Raw genomic sequence first — 26,168 nt, forward strand, 5'->3', positions numbered from 1 at the left:
TAGACTAGACTGGCTCCTGGTCCTGTACCACTTTCTTTGCTCTTTAACTTCAATGTACACATATAATGGTTGGCAAACGGGTCTGCTAGATCCCTGGCCTGTGAGGGCGTGCCTACGGGGCACGGTGCTCGACCTCGGGGCACGCTCAGTCTCGTTAGAGCGCAAAGGGAGCCAACTGTGACTAACAAACAATTACCTGCTAAAATGATACGGTGCCCGGCCGGCGTGGCTCAGTGGTTGAGGTCGACCTATGAACCAGGAGGTCACGGTTCAGTTCCCAGTCGGGGCACATGCCCGGGTTATGGGTTCAATCACCGGTGTGTGGGGTGTGCAGGAGGCGGCCAATCAGTGATTCTCTCTCATCATGGATGCTTCTATCTCTCTCTCTCCCTCTTCCTTCCTCTCTGAAATTAATAAAAATATATTAAAAATAAACAAACAGAAACAAAAAACCATGGCGGTTACTTCGAAACGACCAAGTAGCTCCCTGGTGCCAATCCTTCCTCCCCCCAGCGCCCGCCTCGCCCACGGAGGGATCGTCGTAAAGAAGGGCGTTCAGCTGCGAGAGATGGAACCTCTGAAGCAGGAAGTGAGGACCAGAGTCCAAGGGTCCAGGGACATCGTGTGGGAGCAGAGCAGGGACAGCAGGGATGCATCCGGGCCCGGGGTCCTGCTCTGGTCCCCGCGCCCCCCTCTCCCCCCCCCCCCGCCACCATCCACAGCAGCTTCAGGCCCTGCCGCCTGCCCGCCTGTGGTGCCGCCTTCAGGGCAGCGGGAGGACTGGGTGGCTCAGCAGGGGCTGAGCAGCTGCACCAGGAGGCAGGCGCTGGGCCCGGCCTGGCCTCGGCTGCAGGGCCGGGACAGGGAGGAAACCCGGCATCTCCGGCCCAGAAGCTGTGGACCTGGCGCAGGTCCCACCTCCTGCCTGTTCCAGGAGGGAAACGCCTCCCTCAGAGGAGGTGGGTCTCCTCTCCCCCGGGCGGCCTGGCCCGGAGCTGGCGGGTTCAGGTGTCACCTGCAGCTGACATGCTGCGTCACAGCCACGAAGCCGTCAGACTGGAGCAGGGGCCAGCTGACCAGGTGCCGTCACGGGCTCACCTGACAGCAGCAGCAGCTCCTGGATGTGCCAGAACCTCCTGCAGCCACCAGGCCCTCTCCCCGCCAAGAGCCATCCTCGCAGCCCGCGGGGAGCGCGGGCCCCGGGTGTGGTCCGAGCAGCCCAGCCTGCCCTTGGGTGGGCCCGTGGGTGGCTTCTTCTCTCCGCGGCAGGCGGGCCCTGACCTGGCGACTCCCTCCGTGGCTCCAAGTCCAGGCAGAGCCAGGACCGTGTGCCCTCGGCCACTTCCTCGTTCCTGAGCACTCGGCCCAGGGGCGGACAGAAGGAGCCAGGATTGCCGTGTGCCCGCCTTCCTCCTGGCCGGTCCTGAGCGTGGCCCCCCTTTCTCACGCGCCCGCAGGGAGGCCACGCCCCCGCTCTCAGGGGCCCCCACTCCGTCCCAACACCTGCTGGGGTCTCTTCCCCTCGTTCTAGCTCAGAAGACGTAGCTGAGGAAGGACGCCGTCCTGACCTGGCCCCACCCCACGCTGTCCCTGCGACTGGCTCGTGGCTTGTTCTCCGGGCTCCACTGTGTCCTCAAAGTGCTGCCTGGACCCCGAAGGCCAAAGCCCCTCTGTGTCCCCTGAGCCGCTGACCCGAGGCCTGACCCGCATCCCAGAGTTCGTCCCTCTGGGGCTTCTCCCAGGGGCTTAGAGCAGTGGGTGGGGGAGGGGGAGGTTCTGATAGGGTTCCAGAAGCATCCCCAGCCTCGCGCAGATCCTGACATGGGTTTTCTCATTTCCCTTTTTATTTATTTTTACTTTTTTTTTTTTTTATTGATTTCAGAGATGGAGAGGGAGAGAGAGAAACATCAATGAGAGAGAGAATCATGGACCGGCTGCCTCCTGCACGCCTCCCACCAGGGATGGCGCCCACAACCAGGCATGTGCCCTGACTGGGAACCAAACCGCACACAGAAGCTCCAACCCAGGACCACATCCCACCCGCAGCCGCTCCCCCTCCCGGAACGGCCCGTGCTGGGACCCGGGCCCAGCTGCTCCACGTGGGTCACGGGAGGGTGTCGGGCGGAGCCCAAGGTCACACGCGAAGGCCGTGGGGCAGAGACGGAACCTTTCCCGTCACCACTGCTCTCACGTGGCATGAGGAATAGCTCATCCAACATCCTCACACTCTCTGCCTCCCCATTCGGAAGATTCTAGAAGACGAGGCAGAAAGGACAAAGGACTGGGTGGCTGAGAAGCAGGCTCTGGGGCCGAGGGCCTGGGCTAAGTCCCGCCTCACCTCCTGCCGTGGGCACTGGGCACCTGCCCTGGTGCCCGTCCGTCAGCACGGAGCCCTGGCACGTGTGCCCCCCACAGCGCTGCCCGAGGACCAGGTGAAACTGCTGGGCGGAGGGCAGGACTGTTCCTGCCCCGGCCATCACACGTCGCTCACCAGGCACCACTTTTATCCAGAGAACAGAACCTCCTGTCAGAGAACCCAAGCGGGTGTTTGCTTTCCTCCGAGGTCGGTGGCCTGAGAGAGAAACGCGGATTTTAAAGTTGCGGCCTCGCCTGGTTCCCACCCGGCTGCTTCCTGCTGATAAGGGAGCGAAGGACACACGTTCTATTTAACAGTCGAGTCAACGGCGCAGCGGCTCGTTCTCAAGGCCCCTCGCGCTCAGGCTCTGCATGGAAAGCGCCGTCTCAGCTCTGGCCGCCGCACGCGTGGGAGAAGGGACACCCGTGATGAGAAGGGCGGGAGGCGGCTTTCGGTGAAGGCTGCTCCCCCAGAGCGGCTCTGACAGGCCCATCCCCGGGGGGCAGTCACAGGTGACAAAATGGGGAGGTTGGGGTCCTCATGCTGGTGGCCCCTCAACCTCCAGCCGGTCCCCCGCGGGGACACAGATTGGGGAGCCCCTCTCCCGTGGGACGGGGACCCCGAGGGGCCACGCTGGCCGGTTCCACCTTCACACACACGACTTGTCCCTGGGCCTCGGCCTCCCTCTGGGACAGGCAGCTCCGGGGTCTCTGGCCGAAATGAGAAGGTGAGTCCAGCGCTTCCATCAGCCCTCTCGGCACAGCACACCTTCGAGGAGCCACGTGGGCCCGGCCGGCACGGCTCAGGGGTGAGCGTCGGCCCCTGAACCAGGAGGTCACGGTTCGATTCCCGGTCAGGGCACAGGCCCGGGTTGTGGGCTCCCTCCCCAGTGGGGGGCGTGCAGGAGGCAGCTGACTCGTGATTCTCTCTCATCGTTGATGTTTCTGTCTCCCTCTCCGTTCCTCTCTGAAATCAATAAAAAATATATTAAAAACACAACAACAGGAGCCGCGTGGGCGACTTCGCTAATTTCAACAGCCGTCCTTCCCAGCGAGTGTAACACCTCCATGCGAGGACGAGTCAGGCTTGACGCCTTCCAAACCCTCGGCCAGTCTGCGGCTGGGAATACACGCCTGACCGTGGCCGCCAGCAACGCTCAGCGCTCGCTGGATGTCGCCGGCACCGTGCGCATCAGCCCAGCCCAGGACCTGGACGGGGCCTCGGTATAAACCCAGTAGGAAGCGGTGCCGGTTTGATTCCCGAATCCCAGCACAGCTAAAGCAAGTCCCAGCACCCACGGAGTTAGCATGGAGATAAGGCCCCGCAGGAAATGACTGCCTGTGATGTCACCAAGGACCGCGTCAGAGGAAGGGCGGGCCGCCCTTTGTCCTCACAGGCCTTTCCCAGCCTCTGGGTGAGATCATGGTGGGGGTGGGGGCGAATTTAATTACAGCTCACCTCAGAGGGGCGGTGCTCGGTGCCACCCACAGTGATGTTGAAAGAATGAGGAAGGAGGGAGGGAGGGAGGGAGTTAAAATCCTAATATTAGTAAGATAAACTCAGCTGCAGAAGCCAGTGCATGTCAGCAGGCTTGTACAGTCCAGTGAAGAAATGGTGTCCTTGCGCCAGGTTCCATGGGGGCACGGCCAGGTAATGGAGGCTGCAGGTGGAACGGAGGCTGCTGCTCAGCTGACCTCCACGGAAGATGCTCCCGGATTCTACCAGGTCGGCCCACGGTAACCCCAAGGTCGTTCAAGGTGGACGAGGAGGGCAGGAGAGTCACGTGGAGGTGCCTCGGTGCAGGTGTGGGGACGAGGCCACCACCGCTGCTGGCCCTAAGGATGGAGGGCCCTGGGAAGCTGGGAAAGGCAAGAGGAAGGACTCTCCCCGCCATCTCCCGGGAGGAGCGCAGCCTGGTGTCCCCAGAATTAGCTCAATAAACTCTATTCTGGGCTCTGCCTCCCGGAACTGAAGGCAAGAAATCTGTGGTTTCCAGCCACCGAGTGAGTGACACTTTGTGCAATGATGACAGGAAGCAACACAGTGACTGAAGATGCTCCCCCGTCGCCGTGACACTAAGGACCAGCCCTCAGCCCACAGGGAGCCGATGACACACGGGTTTCCACGGTGCTGACGCCAGGCTTTCGCCGAGGAGAACCGGGAGGCACCGCGCGGCCTGCTTTCGGCCAGGGTCTGCCCACCAACTGAAAACGGGAGGAAAACAGCAGACATTCCAGTTCATCCGCCGTCCGTCCTGCTGGTATTCGCACAGCAAACACACCACACCAGCCGGGGGGGCTTCTGAGTCACCCGCTCTGACCTCGTTCCGACCGTCAGTCTATAAATACGCCCAGCGCTGCCTGAACCCTGGGAAACACAGAAAAGTCGCCGACGGCTGGAGGAGGAGAAGCGAGAGAACCGCGCCAAGTGCAAGAGATGCCAGGGCCGCCGGCGGGCACGGCCGGACCCGGGCCCAGAGGAGGAGTGGGGTTCGGCCAGCAGAGGAGTGGGGGGCCGCCGGAGGCGGGCACGGCCGAACCCGGGCCCAGAGGAGGAGTGGGGTTCGGCCAGCGGAGGGGAGTGGGGGGCCGCCGCCGGCGGGCACGGCCGGACCGGGCCCAGAGGAGGAGTGGGGTTCGGCCAGCGGAGGGGAGTGGGGGGCCGCCGCCCACAGGCACAGCCGGACCCGGGCCCAGAGGAGGAGTGGGGTTCGGCCAGCAGAGGAGTGGGGGGCCGCCAGCGGCGGGCACAGCCGAACCCGGGCCCAGAGGAGGAGTGGGGTTCGGCCAGTGGAGGGGAGTGGGGGGCCGCCGCCGGGCACGGCCGGACCCGGGCCCAGAGGAGGAGTGGGGTTCGGCCAGCAGAGGAGTGGGGGGCCGCCGGCGGGCACGGCCGGACCTGGGCCCAGAGGAGGAGTGGGGTTCGGCCAGCGGAGGGGAGTGGGGGGCCGCCCTGGAAGGGCTTGCCCAGGTCAGTTGGCACGATGTCCAATACGATGTGAAGGCGGCGGCACACGAGACAGCCAGTGAACTGCCAAGTGCTACACAGCCCTGTAGACGTAGCTTTTCCATGGTCCTGAACCGGTTTCCCCATCTTCATAACGAGCCATAAAGCCTTCCTGGCAGGAGCGGGTGAGGGATTTGCCCGGAGTCTCAGGGCTGGGTCAGGGGACAGTCCTGGAGTCCCTCTGGCTCTTTCAAGGCCCAGGCCCTAAAGAACGAAACCGGCACCGTGGTTCATCTTAACCATTTATAGTTAACAGGTCACCGTTACAGATAGATGATAGGTAGACAGATAGATATAGATATGTGTGTATGTATGTATATATAATACATATATATGGTTATTAACTTCAGAGAGGAAGGGAGAGGGAGAGGGAGATGGAAACATCAATGATGAGAATCACTGACTGGCTGCCTCCTGCACGCCCCACGCTGGGGATCGAGCCCGCAACCTGGGCGAGTTCCCTGACCGGGAACTGAACCCTGACCTCCTAGTTCATAGGTTGACCCTCAGCTACTGAGCCAAGCCGGCTGGGCAACCCTCCTTTTTAAGTTCTTTTTTTTTTCTTGTCTCCCTGTCAATTTTAAAATTTATCTTTATTTTTCGCCGAAACCGGTTTGGCTCAGTGGATAGAGCATCGGCCTGCGGACAGAGGGGTCCCAGGTTCGATTCCGGTCAAGGGCATGTACCTGGGTTGCGGGCACATCCCCAGAAGATGTGCAGGAGGCAGCTGATCGATGTTTCTCTCATTGATGTTTCTAACTCTCTATCTCTCTCCCTTCCTCTCTGTAAAAAATCAATAAAATATATTTTAAAAAATAAAAAATAAAATAAAATAAAATGTATCTTTATTTTTAAAATAGAAAATACATTCAATCATTGGAATTCAAAGATATAAGCAGGTATACAATGAAACCCTCCCTCCCTCCCCCCGACCCGGCTCCCGGACCCCAGTGCACTGTTACCTGGCTGCCGACTGTCAGCCTGTGCCGCACACACATTCATCTTCTAAGTGTTCACTGGAAGGACAGCGGTAACACTGCTCTGCCCTTTTTTTCCTGTATTTTTTTCTTGGGGAAACTCCCTCATGCATGTCTAGAGCGTCCTCGCCTGCTGTTCTTACAGTGACTGGCGCGATGGCGTGCACCCCGCCAGGTAACTGACTCCATTGGCCAGACGGCCTGCCAGCAGGAGCTCCTCCGCTCAGTCCCTCCCGGGTTCAGGAACAGGCCGTGGGGCAGCCCGCGTCAGGGACGGCCCTTCTCCAGGACCTGGCTGGCTCCCCCAGCAAGTGCCCTGCTCAGGGGGGGCCACGGGCTCACGGACGCGCTGGCCTCAGGCAGGTGCCGCAGGTCCTGGCCACACGCGGGCGCCCAGCCCTCCGGGCGGCTCACAGGGGCGTGCGTTCACCGGCAGGGCCAGGCGACAAAGTGACCGAACCACAGGCTCCGAACACCGGCAGATTCTCGGGAACACCATCAGGGTCAGCTGGACCGAACTCGCTAAACCCGAAACTCCTCCAGTTTCTAAAGCATTTTTCTCCCCAAGGGAACCATTGAATAGAACACTGCATTTTCTAGACCATTCCATCGACACAAAGCAGGACCACCAAGCTGTGTCGGCCGCTCGGTCCACACGAATGTTTTGACTCGGGCGGGGCTGCACCGCAGGCCACCAGAGGCACTGAGCTCGGCTCTGCAGTGAGCGTGCGGCCGTCACGGAAATGTCCACGTGGCCGAGGTCAGGGCCCTGTGCTGCCCGCTCCACCCGTCCAGCCTCAAGTGCCCGTTTCACAGCTGGGAAAGCACAGGCGGCGATGAACTCGTGATCGATTGTGAGCAGGGACAATCTGAGCTCGTGACCTGTGGCTGTGGCTGTAGCTGTGACCCGTGGCTGTAGCTGTGACCCTGGCTATAGCTGTGACCCGTGGCTGTAGCTGTGACCCTGTGGCTGTAGCTGTGACCCTGGCCGTGGCTGTGACCCTGGCTGTAGCTGTGACCTGTGGCTGTAGCTGTGACCCTGTGGCTGTAGCTGTGACCCGTGGCTGTAGCTGTGACCCTGGCTGTAGCTGTGACCCGTGGCTGTAGCTGTGACCCGTGGCTGTAGCTGTGACCCTGGCTGTAGCTGTGACCCGTGGCTGTAGCTGTGACCTGTGGCTGTAGCTGTGACCTGTGGCTGTAGCTGTGACCCTGGCTGTGGCTGTGACCCTGGCTGTAGCTGTGACCCGTGGCTGTAGCTGTGACCCTGGCTGTGGCTATGACCCTGGCTGTAGCTGTGACCCTGGCTGTGGCTGTAGCTGTGACCTGTGGCTGTAGCTATGACCCGTGGCTGTAGCTGTGACCCTGTGGCTGTGACCCTGTGGCTGTAGCTGTGACCCTGGCTGTGGCTATGACCCTGGCTGTGGCTGTGACCCTGGCTGTGGCTATGACCCTGGCTGTAGCTGTGACCCTGGCTGTGGCTGTAGCTGTGACCCTGGCTGTGGCTGTAGCTGTGACCCTGGCTGTGGCTGTAGCTGTGACCTGTGGCTGTAGCTGTGACCTGTGGCTGTAGAACAGCCCGGTGGCACTAGAGTTGTCGTGTAGAAACAACTCCATCTGCAATTAAATAGAAGCGGACACCCTCATGTTATAAATCCGTATCAGAATCATTAACTACAGAAATAAAGACAAACAGTGGCATGAAGGGCATGATAGTTTATTTTAAAAAGCGGTACCACACTGATCTCCATGACCAGCGTACACATTATGATGGCTTTTCTCTTGGGCATTCACATCGCAGTATCTTTTATACTGAAATGTTTCAACAGGACCAAGAACGTTAGAGAAGTGAGGACTCGGTGGAAATGAGCCCAGAGTTACCTGAAGCCGCTGAGGACCAGCGGCTCGGGGTGTGGTCGCCATGAAGCTCCGCAGTCCTCCAGGCGGCAGCGCGAGCGTGCACTCCCAGCGCCTTCACCTTTAGTCCGTATCATCGCAGCCCTGCCCACCGCGGCCCGAGCACCAGCCTCTGAGACCCCTCGGGTCGTGTCCAGGCTGCCAGAGCAGGAGTTTAGTGATTTTAAAAAGAAGATCAAACCACCATCAAAATAAAGAGGCAAAGAAAACGGATTTTCAAATCATTTGAAAGCATAGTGCATATTTGCCCAATACAGACCCAAACTCAGAGCAAATGCTAGAATTATAATCTCCAAACTTCTGTCATCAAATTAACATTTATACACACATGGGTTTTGCTTATCAAACTGTATTTTGCCATCAATGAGCGGAAGTCACTCCTGAGAGAACAATGTATTTGGTCACAGCCCCACGTCCCAGGAGACAACCTAAGGAATACAGTGCGGGTAAGTCATGAGACCCCGATCTTAAAAACCCTGCCCAAGTGAGATTCCTCTCAAGAGGAATTGTGCTGTGGAGTAATTATGTCGCTAACTGCCCTCTTCCTTAACCAACGGGACGCACCAGCAGGTCACGCTGGCCTCTGCTTCTGCTCCACGCTGACGCGCAGGCTCCCGCGGCAGCGAACGTCTCCCTTCCTACAAGCAGCAGGTGCCGTCACCGTCAGTGACAGTCGCATCTCTAAACGCACCCACACGCTACTGAGCTCAGCAAGGACGAAAAACATGGAGATCCGGGCGCTTCCAGCCAGAATCTTTGTGCTTTTTTAAGTGAAGCTGCTTGGGAATCTTTTTGGTATGCGTCAGCCTTTGTATTTTCTTTAAAAGAATATATCTACGGTAATTTTTAATGTTAAATGTCCTGGGGCTTATCAGTACTTAAAAATAACAATTCTTCTTGCTTTCAGCATCTGGAATAGAATTACTTCTGGTCCCTCCTCAGATCAACGCTATCTGCATCACGTGTAACACTGAACTTACAGACATCCCTGAAAAGTGGTCGATTAAGTAAACGAGTGAGTGAATCACAGTGGAGTCTCGATCGGTTAACAGTGTGGATCCATTAAAAAAAATCACACTGAACAGGAAAAGAAATCTTCAAGCTAAAAAGGAAAGAAAGAAACCCTCCTAGGCAGAGCCGAGCGTGTCCTCACTGAATCTGTGCTTGTCCCGCGGGCCGGCCCCCTGCCTCCGTGGTGAGCGGGGTGCGTGTGCCCCGCACACAGGCCTCCAGGACGCGGGAGGGAGGCCACGCGGAGCACCTACGGGAGCAGAGTGCCCCATCGCCTCCCCAAAGGACCGCAAGTCCCGGAGGAGCACAGCCCCTCTGCCGCGCTCACACGTCGGCCGGTGCCAGCTGACCCTCCCGCCCGCCCGTCCGCCCGCCCAGCGCCACGTGCAGTCACCAGCAGCCCGTCCCTGGACGCACTGGCCTTTCACTCTTTCGATCAAAAAGTCGTGTTACTTTGTAAAGGGGGCGGGGAAATGAAAACCCGAGTCTAAAGGCACGAAGTCGCACAGCTGCTCTCGTCGGAGTTTGTAAACAGAGAACAGGCAGAATTTCGGGGACCCCAGTCTGTGGGCGGGAAAGGCATGGGCAGGCTGGCCCGGGCTCCCCGAGACCCCGCGGGGCTCTGAGGTCTGCCCAGTCTGCACTGAAGACCCATCCTCCAGAAAGCAATAAGGCAAAGAGTATAATCGTATCCCCACGACACGGTAGTGTAGGCGTACATAGTGTAACAGCTACGATGCGGCACCGCCCGGCGCCAGCACACAGCCGGCCCGGCTGCAGGCACAGAGCGGCCTGTGCCGGCGGAGCGGCGGCAGCGCTGAGCCGTCTGTGCTCCGCTGCGGAGATCACCCTTGAACTGGAGCGCCCCACGCGCGCCCGGACTAGACGCTGTCGTACTTGTGAAGAGCCTCCTCCAGCTTCTGCGTCACTTTCTGGAAAAATATGATCTGCTGCTGCAGGAAGTGCTGCATCTGGGACTTGAAGTCGCGCACGCGGACCTGGTGGAAGTGGTGGATCTCGGCCAGCGTGGCGAAGGAGATGGTGTTGCAGCGGGCCTGGATGCCCTCGGCCTTCTGCGCCTCCATCTTCCCCTCCTCCACGTGCCGCCGGCTCTCCTTCACCTTGGTCAGAGCGCCTGCGGGGAGAAGGTGCGTTAAGACACATGCATGGGCCCCAGGAACAGATGGGCAAAGGTGGGTTACAGTTGTTTGTATAGAAAATAATACAATAATTAATACAAGAATAAACTCTGTTTCGCCGACTCACACCTGTAAACCTACCTCTGCCCGCCCTGTATATTGAGTTTTATCATAAAAACAATGCCCCAGAGGACGCACACCCTCAGAAAGTCCTGGAAGGAACCGCTGTGAGGCCCCAGCACGGGCCCTGGAAGCGAGCTGGCCCCACCGTGACTGCTGCCCGCAGGGGTCCACCAGGAGACGGGCGCCTGGAGCCCGCGGCCCGTGGAGCGAGACCGCCGCCTTCCTTAGGGGCCGGGGCTGTGCGGATGACGACCTGGGAAGGAAGCCGGAGGTGCCAGGGCCGCCTGTCAGAAATGTCACCAAAAGGCATCTGCGAGGGCCAGGTGGGCACTGGGCCCGCAGGGTCACATGGAGACAGAGGCGGATGGTTCGGGTGGGAAACAGAGGACATCGCGGCTCTCGGGAAGGAGTGATGCTAACGCTCGAATCTCTGGACACGGCAGCCCCAGAGTCCAGGCTCCTGGCCCTCCGTCTGGCCCTCATCCTCCCAGCCCAGGGGAAGGAGCGAAGCATCTAGAACACCTGTCAGCAGCCAGAGGACACGGCCCTGAGGCAAGCAGGAAGGGAGGTGGCCGAGAAGCGCAGGTTTACGGGGATGAAATGTACAGGGGAAGCCCTATTTCTGAATTTCTCCCATCTCCTACCAGAGGACAGAGCGAACGTGGCATAAGATGAAACCCGCGGAGGGCAAACTGTGTGTTGTCTTCAGACACAGCTCAGAGACCCGAGACTTTAACAGCCACTGACAAGCACTAGGCATACATTTGCATGTGTGTGCATTTTCACTTATTTTTTCTAAATGTGTTTTTTTTTTTTGAATCCTCCCCCAATGACATGCTCAGAGAAATGAAGGGAGAAGGAGCAGAGAGAAAGGAAGGGAGGGAGGGTGGGAGGGAGAGAGAGAGAAGGGTATCTTGGTTGCCTTCTGTACATGCCCCGACGGGGATAGAAACTGGATGTGCCTGACTGGGAATGGAACTGGCAAACTGCTTTCTAAGTGGACGTCCTAAGGAGTCAAGGAGAATCTAAGACACATTTTTCTCCCAAATGTGAATTTATTTAGGAAATGAAATAAACGTTGCTCTCTCCAAAGTGCCCACAGGTTCCGGGGCAAGAACGTGATTCCCTGGCACAGCCTCCAGAGGACCTCGTGTGCGAGCAACGGCCACGGCGCCACGGCCCCTCCTGCAGGCTCCCGAGGAAGCCGCCGCACAGCACGCCGCGGCCAGGCCCCGCCGTGACACCACGGGAAACAGCCGTGAGCAAGCAGCTGCATGGAAGTGCTCAGAGGCCCACGGCAGGCTGGGGTGCTGGGGACGGTTGGGGGGACCGTCCACAGGAGCTGCCACAGCAGCAGCAGGGCCTGCGGCACCCTCACACCAGGAACCCGGGAAGCTGCCTGACCTCTTCGAGCCTCTCAGCCTCCAGGAGCCGAGGAGGAGGCGGGGACGGGGCCTGAAAGGGAACGGACTTCACGCACACGCTAAGGGCGCTGGAAGGAAGCAGGAAGCGGAGCGGGAACGGGAAAAGCCAGGCGGCCGGTGAGCAGGAGGCTGGGCGGCGGGGAGGGGACCGGCGCCCGCACCGACACCGGCACCCGGTGGGCTCCCGCACACCCTCCCTCGTCTTCCTCACAGCAATTTAGAACCTGAGTGTATAAAAGAAACTATCGGCTTTGCAATTTCCCTCTGTAAAGCTAAAAACGTGGCCCAGAACTAAAGCACAAAGGAAACACACACTTTTTAAAAATGTCTCATAAAACCCAAAAGCAGGCAAAGGTTTTCAAAGCCTCTCCTGTTCAGGTGGCTCCCGGAGCGGAACTGGCCCCTGTGGGCCCCCCTCGGACCCGTCACCTGGCCTTCAGCACAGACGGGGCGGGGGAGGGGCGACACGTCACGCCACGCGGTGAGAGGTCACTGTCAGGAAACAGAAGACCACTGCGCTCCAGGCAGGGCTGGGCCGGCATCGGAGGCAAAGACAACAGCGAGAGGCAGGGGAAGCGTTGGGGCGAGAGGCCACGGCTGGACGGTCTGGGACAGCGCGTGGCTCAGCAGACTTCACTGTGGGAACAGAACGCAGGCAAGTGTTCACCTGAGAGGAAGGACCGACGCAGAGCAGGGGGCGGTGCGCTGAGCAGTAACAGTGACAGCTCAGAGGGACACAGCCCAAGGGAGGCAACCCACGGAGAAGCACAGCCGCCCGTTCCCGCTGAAAACACATCCCCAGGACGACGGAGGCCAGGAAAAAGGCAGGACTGAGCGGGAGGCCTACGTCAGCCCCGCCCGCCCTGGGCTCCTCCCCGCAGCCGCCTCCGGAAGCCAGGCACGGCCACACCACCGCCACGGCCACGGCCACGTGTCCTCCGGGGAGGGCGGGAGCAGCACAGCCTCTGGGAAGGCAGACGGGCAGGAGCTTTCAGCTGAGACTCGGTGTCACTGCCGAGCGAGCTGGGCGCATGGCTGGAATGTCTCCACAGGATACAGTTCACTCCGAAACAGTAACCCTAAGACCCACGCCAAAAGCGGGAGCAGAACCCGGCCTTTCTTCCCACCCCTGAGGCTGTTCCTTGTAAAGAACCGAAAGGGCCGCCGAACAGTTTGGGGGGCAGTTCTCTCTGCCTTACAAACAAGGGGCTGCATGACTTGCCCCAAGTCCTGCCACTAACTCATGCCAGAGCGCTGGCCACCCCTCCCCGACGGCCGCTCCCCCCGACCCCGTCCCACACAGGGCCTGTGCCAAGGCGGCTGACGGCCCGCCCTTTCCTCACTGAGCACAGGGAAGCTGACAGTGGCTGGGCTGCTGCAGGGCTGTCACTAACAAACCCGAGCGGGCTCACTGTCACACTGATGGCAACTCCCAGGCCCACCCACAGAAGCCATGGCCTGCACCCCCGCCTCCCCCACCCCTTCCCTGGGTGAGGCCACCTGGTGCAGGCTGGAGGGAGCAAAGGTGAGGGAGCCACCGCCTGGTCTGACCCACGTGTTGTACGTTTTCAGAGGGATTACGGTGCCCATGCTCACAATGCACACACACTGACCAAAGCTCAAGAACTGAATCCACGACAGCTCGTTCATATCATAACCTCAAAGGGCTCAGCCTCCGAGAGACTCACTTTATAGGTCCGGGACGTCGGCACCCTTTGCGAAAGCGTCACAGCCCTCGGCAGATCACCTCCCAGCAGGCCTCCCGGGAAGCAGGCCAGGTCACTGTTGCTCTAAGATGAGTGGGCAGAGCGTGGTGTCACGTGGCCCATTGGCACCTGCAGGCCCCACCGCCGGCCGACAGCAAACAGTCCCCGACATTAACTGAGCTGTGTCCCTCCTCCTGATTGGCAGAGAAATCAATTTCCTGGGAACTTCTGACCCAGCAAATGTACTGCCCCGGGCATCCAGGCACTGAGCCGGCCCGGGCATCCAGGCACTGAGCCGCCCCGGGCATCCAGGCACTGAGCCGCCCCGGGCACCCAGGCACTGAGCCGCCCGGGCATCCAGGCACTGAGCCACCCGGGCATCCAGGCACTGAGCCGCCCGGGTATCCAGGCACTGAGCCGCCCCGGGCATCCAGGCACTGAGCCGCCCGGGCATCCAGGCACTGTGCCGCCCGGGCATCCAGGCACCGAGCCGCCCGGGCATCCAGGCACCGAGCCGCCCCGGGCATCCAGGCAGGCACTGTGCCGCCCCGGGCATCCAGGCACTGTGCCGCCCGGGCATCCAGGCACCGAGCCGCCCCGGGCATCCAGGCAGGCACTGTGCCGCCCCGGGCATCCAGGCACTGTGCCGCCCGGGCATCCAGGCACCGAGCCGCCCCGGGCATCCAGGCACCGAGCCGCCCCGGGCATCCAGGCACCGAGCCGCCCCGGGCATCCAGGCAGGCATTGAGCCGCCCCGGGCATCCAGATACTGTGCCGCCCGGGCATCCAGGCACTGAGCCGCCCGGGCATCCAGGCACTGAGCCGCCCCGGGCATCCAGGCACTGAGCCGCCCCGGGCATCCAGGCACTGAGCCGCCCGGGCATCCAGGCACTGAGCCGCCCCGGGCACCCAGGCACTGAGCCGCCCGGGCATCCAGGCACTGAGCCGCCCCGGGCACCCAGGCACTGAGCCGCCCGGGCATCCAGGCACTGAGCCGCCCGGGCACCCAGGTACTGTGCCACCTGGGCATCTAAAATTCAGTTGAAGCAGCTGACAGACCTCCCTTCAGTTCCCCTGTGCCCTCTCTTCCCCCTGCTCAGGACCCCAAGGGCTGGCTGGCTGCTCCAAACGCTCCAAGTCAGTCCCACCAGGCCTGGTTTCTGCTCCTGAACGTGTGTCCTCTCCTCAAGCAAATCTCGTGTTCCGGTAAGTCCTGTCCTCCTAGGACCAGTGACACAAAAGGCCCCGTCGCTAGGCAACAGGGATCCAAAGCTACATTTTCCCTTAAAGATGACGTTTTCAGAAAAGCAAGCACAGGACGGAATTCTGAAATCATGAACGTGCCAACAGTGTGCACTGGATTTCCTGTCTGCCCAGGGCCCTGCCCCAGAAACCCAGCCGGTGCGACGGGGCAGGAGGCAGGCTGAGGGGAGCCGCCAAGACCGGACCAGGCGCTGCTTCTCACTCGCTGGCACAGGACGTGTGGAAAGAAAATGCTAATGTGGCCCCGTGGCCTACTTCATCCTCCTCAGTCACCAGGGCCCCAGCCCAGTCCGCTCACGCCCACCACTGCTCCCTCCCTCCCTCCCTCCCTCCCCGCCCACCCGGCCCTCACTCTCACTCTCTGCTCCAAGAGTTACTTTCATTCTTTTTTGAGAAAACATCTCAAAAACCTTAGTTTCTTTTTTCTAGGAAGAGAAAGAAAGACCAAAGCTGAAATAAGTCCATGAGAAGCCGCCCAACAGCCGAGCTCCTCCCTGAGGGGCAGGAAGGAGCGAAGGGACTCTCTCTGCTTGGAGGGACGGGAGCTGAGACCGCCAGCCCCGGGGGAGCGGACTGAGCCTGCCTCTCGGAGCGCACAGTCACAAGGAACTTTCAAAGGACACATTGCTGGCTCTCAAGTTCTCTTCCCAGAGGATGTCGCGTCTTTGCCAGTAGAATTGCAGCTGCAGGCCCCGGCTTACAAACTGCTCCATAAGCGATGCTGGCGCTAACCACTTGGCAGCACAGCCTGTTGACTCCTGCACCCACGTGCCCTGTGCCTGGCACTTCCCATGGCGTCATGATCTCCACGCTTTGGGGACAATCCCTCCATGAGCTGCTTAACCTCAGGGGCACCCTGACCCTGGGTTCCCCTGGGGTTCCAGGACCTTGGCCTTCTCTCACCCACTGGAGACAAAGCGCCCAGAAGCACACGCCTGAGGACAGACACAGACACACCTCCAGCAGGAGCACGCCCAGCCCCCGCGCTCCCCCGAGTGCGAATGCACGAAGGCATCTCTGCAGGCAGCAGGCGGCTTTCCCGAAGGTCAAGGTGCCCAACCCAACATAACTACGTGCAGGAAGCGGGTCTCTAAGCTCCTTCAGGCCCAGGCCTGACCTGACCTTGCCTGCCATTCCCAGCCTCTCTGAACCGCCTTCTCCCCTGCAGGCCTCACTCCTGCCCCCCAGGAGCCTCAAAGGGAACGCTAGACCCGGAGGGCCAGGCCCTCAGCCTGCTCCGCGGGCAGGTGTCTGCGTCCACCTGCCCTTTCCCAGCCGCCTGGTGCCTGGTCTGGTCACTGGGACAGCCCTCGTGCCTGTGCTCGGCCAACAGGAGCTTCCGGGAGCCTGGGCCAGGCTGCCCTGAGGGACGCCTCCAGGGGTCAGTCAACTTCCTGTGGTTCACCTCCGGTCTGCAAGTCGGGAAAGTGAGAGGGTTTACCTCCAGGCCCCCAATCTCTCTCTCTCTCTCTCTCTCTCTCTCTCTCTCACTGAAATCAAAAGGGAAAAAAAATTTTCTAAGTAAAAGCCATCCTTAGCTCCAGTGCTGTGAACAGACCGCCCTGCTCCCTCTCCAAGCACCTCCGCTGGTGGCTCCACAGCCCCCTGGTCCACAGGTCCTTTACGCCCCTCCCTGTCCCTGACCCTCCTGTAGGCACACAGCCCTCTGTCTCCTCCTCCCACCCCCACAGACACCCCGTCAGCTTAGGGTTTCATCATGTCTTGCCTCACCCCACCCAAGCCACCATTTACTCTGCCACCAGGACCTGTCCCTCAAAGGTGTGGCCCACCCGGTCACTCTGCCTGACCTGTGAGGCTCCCTCCCTCCCCTCCCCCGCAGCTGACCTGACCGCAGATCACCTGAGGGCTTTTCTAAGGGCCCCAGGCCCCAGGCCTGCACTGACTCAGCAGAGCCAGGCAGCCAGCCTACCGCCGTGGCCGCTCCCAGGCGGCTCCGGCTGCTCCGGGAGCCACATCTGGCCTGGTCTGTCCTGGGGTTCAGAACGCCCTCCCCTGCGGGCCAGACGGCCTCCTATTCTCCACTCCTCCCCACCCCCAGTCAGCCACCCCGTCCTGTTTCACAGGCGGCGCAGGCGCATGCCCACGCGTGTGCGTGTCCCTCTGCGTGGGGAAAGCTCCTGCTGTCCGCCTCCCTCACTAACCCCCAGCTGCAGCTACTAGCGCTTAGCAGCCTCCCCAAGGGCTTCCAAGACCCCAGCACCCGCCCCCAGTCCCCGCGAGTCAGGACCCACCGGCACCCGCCCCCCAGTCCCCGCGAGTCAGGATCCACCGGCACCCGCCCCCCAGTTCCTGCGAGTCAGGACCCACCAGCACCCGCCCCCCCAGTTCCTCCGAGTCAGGACCCACTGGCACCCGCCCCCCAGTCCCCGCGAGTCAGGACCCACCAGCACCCGCCCCCCAGTTCCTCCGAGTCAGGCCGTGACGGCCTTTCCAGGAAAAGCCTAAGGCTCCCCACAGCCCCAACAGCCGACACCTTTGCTCCCTCAGACCCTGGCCTCTCCCTGCCAACAGCACACACGTCCACATCCACCTCCATCGTCCGCACACACCCCGGACCCTGCAGGACCTGCGCCTCCCGGGAGACAGGCAGGACCGCGGGAGCCCGAGGGGATGACCTGGGGGAGTAACGAGGTCCCGGGCCTGATGCTGTGCCCGGCGGGGGATGGGAACAGACACAGCAGCCTGTCCATCTGACAGCAGGAGCCTCAGCTGCTTCTACCCCACCTGGTCCCACTCACAGCCTCCCTCCCGGCAGCCCACTCCCTCCTCCCCCTCCCCTTCCTCCCCGCCACCCCTGGCCCTGAGAAAAGCTGTCCACCCTACTCCGCTGATGTCCAGATGGCCCCTCCCCTCTCCGCTGCGCCTCCCCGGTCCCTGGTCCAGCCTCCGAGTCTCTGGCCTGGATCAGTGGGCAGCTTCCTGCTGGCTCCCTGCTCCCACCTGTGGCACCGGCCCCTCCCCACTCATCCTCACACAGCAACCCCAGGAAGCCTGGGTCGGGACCAGCTGTCCATCAGGCCGCATCTCACCCGGCTTTCCTGCAAGTCTGACCACGACCCACAGCCCTGCAGCTCGGCCTCCCGGGCCCTCAGCCCCTACCGAATCCTCTTAGGGGGTCACCTGGCCTCCTCGCCGCCTCAGCCTGCCCGGCACTCGCCCCCCGCCAGCGCCCTGGCTCCCGGGACTCCTGGTGGCTCCCTCCCTCGCCTCCTCTGCCGGCCGCTTAGATCTCAGCTCCCAAAGAGGCCGACTCGGAGCCTTTTAAACTTCCTTCTGCCTCCCTGGGCTCACTTCCTGCCCCACTTCCATGTTCCCCGCACACCCCACTCCAGCGCACGTTACGTTAGCACGATCACTGCGTGTGCTTTTCGTGTTTCTCCATCTGCTCGCCTGCACCCTCCACCAGGGCAGGCATCTCTGCTTTGTCACTGAGGCAACCCTAGCATCTTTTCTCAAAATATTTTTTATTGATTTTTAGAGCAAGAGGAACGGAGAGGGAGAGAGAGAAAGAAACATCAATATGAGAGCAAAACATCAATGGGCTGCCTTCTGCACACACCCCACTGGGCATGTGCCCTGGCCAGGAATCAAACAGCAACCTTTCCGTCCCCGGGGCAACGCCCACCCACTGGCCCACACAGGCAGGCACAGCCCTAGCACTAGCGAGCCTGGCCACGGTGGGCACTGAGATAGCTGCTGAATGAAACCGGGTTCTCTCAGAGGCCTCTGAGTACCCCTGATGACTGAGCAGCCCCCCTTAGCCACCATCCTCCTACCTGCAAAGTAACACCAACCTCTCTCGGGAGAGGAAAGGCAAGTCCGGCGGGCGACGGAGGGTTCTATGGAGCAGGAATCCTCCTTCGCTGGGAGTTCAGCCTGGGCCCAAGGAGAAGGCTGGCTGCCTCCCACAGGCGCGTGGGGTGGCCGTGGGGGCAGACCAGTGACTCAGTTTCTACCCAGACCTTTCAAACAGGCGGAGTCTGTTAAGAGCCTCCGAGACCTTCTCCCTGGCTCCGCCCCAGGGCTATTTTTAGCTCAGGAGGCAGCAGACAGGGAAGGTAGCCCAGCCTCACCCCACTGCCCTGAGGGCCTGGCCATCTTTAATTCATGTGGGAGGGAGCCCGCCCTGCACGTGGGGAGGGAGCACAATGGTGAAACTCTAGGCGGGAGGGCGGGGCCAGGGCTGCTTGGGTGGAACAGAAGGCTCCATCAGGAGCGCTCAGAGGGCCCCATTCAAGAGCACAGACCCCGGACGCCTGTGTGTCCTCGTCACGCCCTCAGACTGACAAGCCACCTGGCCGGGCCTCACCTGTCCTCTGGGTGAAGAATGTCCCCTGAGGGCCCTCCAGCTCCCGGCCCACATGCAGGAGCAGAGATAAAACCACATTTCTCATCGCCAAAGGCTTACAGTCTTCCCTTCGGCACCATTCCCTGGAGGTAAGCCTGCAGCGTGCAGCCGTGACTCACGCCAGGCACTGAGCGTTATTATCTACGAGAGATTAGTCACATCTTTGGAAACAGAATGACATAAGCTAAGAAACGGACAGACCCTGTTGTACCTCAAACTCACCAACATCTGCATCCCCGTGGGCAGGGACGACAGGAAAAGAAAACCAGGCTGCGGGCTGCACAGCTGAGGGCAGGCGTGGCCTCGGCAGGAACCAGTGAGCGGAGAACTAAAGGGCTCCTCTTTTTTTAAAATTGATTTTAGAGAGAGGAGGGGAGAGAGAGATAAACATCAGTGATGAGAGAGAATCATGGACCGGCCGCCTCCTGCACGCCCCACACTGAGGATCGAGCCCACAGCCTGGGCCTGTGCCCTGACCGGAACCGAACCGTGACCTCCTGGTTCCTAGGTTGGTGCTCAACCACTGAGCCACACCAGCCGGGTGGGACTCCTCTAAAGACAAAGCAAAACATGAATAAAATCCCAGCAGATTCTGAATTTCCATCCACTGCCCTGCAGGCTGGGGAAGCTGTCTCCTCCTTCACTCAGCCCATTAACGAAGCAGGTCTGTTTATCCAAGACTCCATTAGCTGATGAAAAAAACCGCCATCCTAGAATTCTCCCTCAGCTAGAGGAGCCATATGGCGCTCTTCAGTTCTGCAGGAAGCACGTACACGAAGCGGTTCCGTGTCAGCACGGCCAGGAGGGCCAGCCCACGCGTGAGGCGCCGCGCGTCCCAGCTCGTCAGACGCCCGTCCTGAGGCGGCTGCCGGGCACGTGGGCGTCCCCACGGGAAGAGGGTCCTCCGGCCTCCTCCCCTGCCAGTCTCCTCCTGAGCCCACGGGGCGGGAGGGGCGGCCGGGAGGGGCCGAGTGAGCAGGAAGCGCGTGGGAAGACCACTCTCGGCTGGAGAGGCCCGACAGGACAGCTGTCCAGCACGGGCTGGGCTCAGCCTTCAGCGGGGAAGGGCCAGCGACATCCCTGCGGTCCCATGTGGTGGCCACCTGCTACCAAGCACGTAAGGGTACTGAGTGTGGCTGAGAAACCGAGTCGTTCCATTTTATTCAACTTTAATTAAACGTAAGTGGCCACACGTGGCTCACAGAGCCAGCACGGAGCAGCCCTGGTCAAACACAGGAAAGCAGTCCCCGGGCTAGAGACGAGCTCAGAGGGCCAGTGGTCCTACCCTGTCCCCCCGGAGTCGGGGGGCGGCACCTCATTAACGGCGTCTCCACGGCACTTTCCAATCAGCTCCCTCGCATCCTATCGGAACAGTACCAGGCAGGAGTGAGCGGTTCTGTAAGAACAAGAACCTAAGAGAGGAAATAACTCTTTGGAATTTTTAACATTCTCCCTGAGTTGAAATATAAACTTGTTACATGAATAAACAGCCAGGAGCTGCCGATGGCCGGGCACGTTCCCTGTGCGTCACCTGGGGTGACAGTCTCTCACCTGGTAACCTGCCTGGCAGCCGGCGCTCTGGCCTGCGCGCTGCAGCCTTAAGTGGCAGCACATCCTGAACACACGTCACCCAGGGACCCAGTCCCTGTGCGTCACACACGGAGGCTGCGACACACACCAACCATCGAACACCCGCCGGTGTTCTTGCCCAGGCGCCTGGAGGTTATGGTTGGTGCCCCTGACTCGGTTTAAACGACAGAAAACGGTTCTGGTTTTAATAAAGGAAGTTTCTCAAGTCCCAAGTCATAGGAGACAATTTTAGCTTTAGGATTAAAAAATAAACAGCCCCATGGCTCACTAGACGCCACAAGCACTGCTGTAAACGCCCAACAGATCTGAGAGCACGCGACACACGCCCTTTCTAACAAGCAGCTCCCAGAGCAGGCGCTTGGCGGAGTGTGGTCGGAGCGACCGAGACCCAGACCGAGACCGAGACGGGCGGGCAGGACCAGTCACCTGGCAGGACCAGTCACCTGGGTCAAGGCCACAGGTGTGTGCACTTGGCTCCACCCTCCCAACTACTCACCAACAATTTGTGTAAGTGACATGAATAAACAAAGAGGCAGCCTGGGTCCCCATGGGTGTAACACGAGTGGAATTTAAATGTCAGGTCCTGCACTCAAGGCCCAAGAGTGAGACCCACCAGGACCAGCCGGGGTCAAGGATTCAAACCAGTTTACGCGAACAGAGGCGCAGGGGTGGAGAGCAGGCTCGCAGGGCCAGGCAGGGCTGTGGGCCTTCACAGCGCCCTGCGAGGCACGGTCTCCCGGGCACCAGCACACCGAGGTGTCTGCAGGGGCCACCCCGAGAGTGAGGACTGGCACTGGCGGGGGAGGAGGGAGGCTGCAGCCTCCGGGCCTGAGGGCTGACACGGAGGAGGGACCGACAGGTTCTGTGTGGCTCTCGGGAGCAGAAAGGGGATCAAGAGGCAGATTTTAGTTCAATGCAGGTCAGACCATGTCCAAGGCCAGGGGTGTCCTCACTGGGCTTGGCCCCTGGAAAGGCCGCGACCCCTCACTGCGGAAGGCTGGCCTGTTACCCGGGAGGTTTCCCGGAGGGGGTTAGACGGGGACCCCCTCCTCCCCTCCCCTTCCCCCCTCCTTCTCAGAGGACACACACGGGGAGCCCTCCCAGCCCTCACCAGGCACGGCCGGGATGCGCACGGGGAGGGCTGTCCCCGGAGGCCACACTGCCCTCATTTACGCTGCGAAGGAACAAAGGGCCCGTTGAGCTTCACCAAGTGTCAGGCAGCCACTATCACTAGTAAACCCCGGGCGGCCGGGCAGTTCCTGGTTCTCCCTGAGATGCCAGGACGGGCCCTCAGACCCGACGTCCAGACTCTACATTCCACGGCGTCCCACACCCTGGTCACTTCAGTCTACGGGCTCCGAAATCACAAGGACTGGGCTGAAACAGATTTCTCAAAACTTCCTCAAAGTCTACCAAGGCCGCAAGCCAGAGGCCTGCAGGAAGCAGAGGGCTTCCGCTGCCCGGCCAGCCCCTCGGAGCACTGACCCCAACTCCTCCACGGAGCGGGGCGGGGGTGAGAGCCGACTCACCTGCGTTTGCAGGCAGGCCTCCCGGGGACCTCCAAGCGTCCTGACCCCCAACCCTAAGCCACCCCCGGTGCTCACAGAGGCCCATGATGATTGCGTCCCCTTCCGATGGGGCCTGGACACCCCCAGTCCCAGGGGAGAGCCGCCTGTCCATCCAGGCCGTCCCCCTTCTCCCCCGCCCCCCCCCCAGCACGCCTTACCCACCCCCTGCCCCCGGCCTCACCTTTCTGCACGTGGATGATGTCGGGGAAGTTGGCCAGGTGGCCCTGGTACAGCGCCAGCAGGTCCATGACCGGGTCCAGGTCCTGCCGGGGCTGCTCAGCGAAGAGCTCGCCGATGGCGTCGTAGGCGTCCCCGGTGAAGGCGATGGCCTGGTTGAGGCCGGCCGAGAAGGCCTGCTGGTCCAGCTCGAAGGCCTGGCTGAGGCCGCGCAGGGACTGGCCCACCTTCTGGTACTCCTTGCGGAAGCCCGTCACCTGCTTGCGCGCGAACTCGGTGGCCGTGTGGTTGAGCTGCAGCGCGCTGTCGTCCATCTTCTTGGTGAAGGTCTTGAAGCCGTCGATGCGGCTCTCCACCTCCTGCAGGTCCAGCGCGGCGGCGGGCGGCGTGCTGAGCGTCAGGAAGAAGTTGGCGCCCACCATCTCGTCGCGCTCGGCCTTGCGCTTGCCCTGCTTCCAGGCCTTCTCGTCCGTGCCGCTGGGGCAGGTCAGGAAGTGCTGGAAGACGTCGCACTGCGCCAGCACCGGGTGGCTGGCCATGTGGTTCATCCACCAGACCAGGCCCTTGCGGCGCTTGGAGATGAAGTCCTCCTCGAAGCGGCCGGTGGCCTGCTTCTCGGGCAGGTGCGGCACCGAGATGACCGGGAACTTCTCGGCCAGGCGCGCGTACAGCCAGTCGAAGTGCTTGTAGCGCCGGTACACGGGCGCCTGCGTGTGCGTGGGCACCAGCTTGTAGGAGATGTAGCTCTTCATGCCCTTGAACTTGGTCTGCTTGGTGGGGTCGTCGATGGTGCACTGGAACGGGTAGGGGTTCTCCTGCCACTCGGGGCCGTGCGGGCCCAGCACCACGCACAGCTTGTCGCCGTCCTTGACGAAGCCCGCCGCCTCGCCCAGCACGAAGGCCTCGCCGCCCGACTTCACGAAGGTGGAGAAGCGGTTCAGGTTGCGGCTCACCGTGGCCGAGCTCTTGGCGCCCGACGGCGGGTGCGGCGCGGGCAGCGGGCCGCCCCGGGGGCCCAGCGACGGGTCGGCGCGCGTGGACAGGCGGTAGCGGCCGGGGCCCCCCGCGGAGGCGCCGTCCAGGTCCGGGTACGCGCCGCCGCCCAGCGCGCCCGGCTCGTCCGCCACCGTGGAGCTGTCGTCCCACTCGTCGTCCCAGTCGTCGTCGCTGCCCTGGCTCGCCTGGTAGCCGCCGCCGCCGCCGTAGAGCTGCTGGGGCGACGGCTGCAGCGCGCCCCCGGCGTACGGGGGCTGGAAGGCGCCCGGCGGCTGGAAGGTGCTCGGCGGCTGGAAGGCGATCGGCGGCTGGAAGGCGATCGGCGGCTGGAAGGCGGCGGGCGGCGGGGCGGGCAGGGGCTCCAGGCCGCCGGGCGGCAGGTTGGCGTAGCGGGCCGGGCCGCCGGGGCCGGGGCCGGCGTCGGGCGCGGGGCCGGGCTCGGGCGCGCGGATCACCTGCACGTAGGAGGCCGGGAAGAGGCCGCGGTCGCCGCGGCTGTTGACGCCCTCCAGCCAGCCCTCGATGTCCTGCTCGCTGCACAGGCTCAGCACCTCGTGCTCGCGCAGCGAGATCTCGCCCGGGTTCTCCGACCTGAAGTCGTACAGCGCGCGGGCGCGCAGCGCCATGGTCCCCGCCGAGCCCGCGGCCGCCGAGGGCCGCGGAGGAGCCCACGCCGCGCGCCGCGCCCCGCGCCCCGCCCGCCGGTCGCGCCCTCCGCCCGCGCCGCGCGCCGCCGACTGAGCCGAGCCGCCGCCGGGGGGGCGGGGCCGCGGCGCCCACGTCCCCAGCCGCGCGCCTCGAGCGCCGAGCGCCGAGCGCCGAGGGCCAGGCCGGAGCAAGCGACGCCCGAGCCGCCGAGCGCCGAGCCCGCGCCGCCGCTGCCCCCTGGTGGCCGGCGCGTGCAGCCGCCGCCGCAGCCCCCGGCAGGTGGAGGTGGTGGTGCAGGCTGGTCGGCTTTTAAGTGAGAAACGGTGCCCTGGTGTGGTCGGCAAACTGCGGCCCCTTGAGTGTGGCTCGTCCACAAAATACCACGCGCGGGCGCGCACGTACAGTGCGATTGAAACTTCGTGGCCACACTCCAGGGGCCAAAGAGCCGCAGGTGGCTCGCGAGCTGCAGTTTGCCAACCACACCGGCTTTCTATTTCAATAGAATCTTTTTCATATTTGATGTTCAAGAACACCAATACACTACTAAATACCGAACACGGGTACACCTTAGATCGCTGATTCTCAACCTTGGCTGCACATTAGAATCACCTGGGAATCTTTTTAAAATCCTGATTTCTGGGCCTCATCCTCCGGAAATTATGTTTCTTTGTGATGGGGTGGGGCCACAACATTAGTAACAAAGAAACAATTCCGGAGGATGAGGCCTAGAAATCAGGATTTTATAAAAGATTCCCAGGTGATTCTAATGTGCAGCCAAGGTTGAGGACCACTGCCCTAGACAGTCTGTCAGCGCAGCGTTTGCATCCCGGATACACGCTGTGCCTGTGCCGAGCTGCGGCCTGCGGGCCTCGAGGGGCGCGGAGGGCAGGAGCAAAGCCCGGGGCGCAGTAACAGCCCAGGCTGCGGAGCAGGGCTGAGCTGCATCCACCTTCTGACCACACTCCCTGCATGACCGTGAGTGCGTCCCCTAGCGCCCCTGCCTCCTGGGCAGTGCAGGGTACCCCATTTTACAGATGAGGCCACGAAACAGGGGCGTTGACACATGGCCGTCTGCGTGGTGCGCCCCGTTCAGGTGTTGGCTGCCACTGTTGCTGCCGTGACTGCTCTTTGGAAAGCAAACACGCTGTCCCCTCCTGAGGAACAGCTGGGTCCCCAAGCCCAGCCAGGCGGGCGCACAGGGCGGTCGGAGCTCGCCCTGCTCCTGGCTGAGGTCAGTGGCCCCCAGCTCTCTCTGTCGCTGTCATTTTAAGCGAGGAGACAGCGAGCACGTCCTGCGATGCTGAGCAGCTCCCGTGGCTGCAGCTGCGGTCCCAGGTCTCTCCCCCTCAGGGTGGCCCTGGCCCGGGGCCCTTCCTTCTCGCTCTCTCTGCCTGTTCAGTCACCTCATTGTCCCTGTGCAGACGCCTCTCATTGGGGTTCAGCCCGTCCTGCCCCCTTTCCAGCCAACCGGGGAAGCAGGCCAGAGAGCAGTGTTGGTCATGGCGGTGGCATTCCGAGCATCCCGCCCGGCCACAAGCCACAGGCCAGGACTGCCCCACCGTGTGTGTTTACATTGCGAAACCTTAGTTCCACTCCGTGAGCACGTTCCAGGTGACAGCGCTTTTAGGGAACATTCTGGGTTGGGAGTCTTCTCGGAGCACCCACCGAGGTCACCGCGTTTTGGGGCAGCAGGGTGTGGGCAGAAGCAGGCAGCCGGCTTTCACTACACATTGAGGAGACAGTGTGTGTTATTGACCCTAGAGCAGCGGTTCTCAACTTGTGGGTCGAGACCCCTTTGGCGGTTGAACGACCCTTTCACAGGGGTTGCCTAAGACCATTCTGCATATCAGATATTTACGTGGCGATTCATAACAGTAGCAACATTACAGGTATGAAGTAGC

The 26,168-nt window shown here is 61.7% G+C and overlaps 1 protein-coding gene across 1 annotated transcript; it reads right to left on the reverse strand.

The window, feature by feature from the left end:
* Positions 1–8,037: 8,037 nt before the first annotated feature.
* On the reverse strand, positions 8,038–24,287 carry SNX18 (sorting nexin 18). Its single transcript, XM_070411748.1, has 2 exons — positions 22,628–24,287; positions 8,038–10,399 (listed from the first exon to the last, which is right to left on the reverse strand). The coding sequence occupies exons 1-2, from the start codon at positions 24,243–24,245 to the stop codon at positions 10,146–10,148; spliced, it is 1,872 nt and encodes a 623-aa protein (XP_070267849.1). The 5' UTR covers positions 24,246–24,287; the 3' UTR covers positions 8,038–10,145.
* Between the last annotated feature and the right edge of the window lie 1,881 nt (positions 24,288–26,168).

Source organism: Myotis yumanensis, unplaced genomic scaffold (genome assembly GCF_028538775.1).
Source record: "Myotis yumanensis isolate MYYU_CA2020_CCGP unplaced genomic scaffold, mMyoYum1.0.hap1 SCAF_4, whole genome shotgun sequence".
Lineage (NCBI taxonomy): Eukaryota > Metazoa > Chordata > Mammalia > Chiroptera > Vespertilionidae > Myotis > Myotis yumanensis.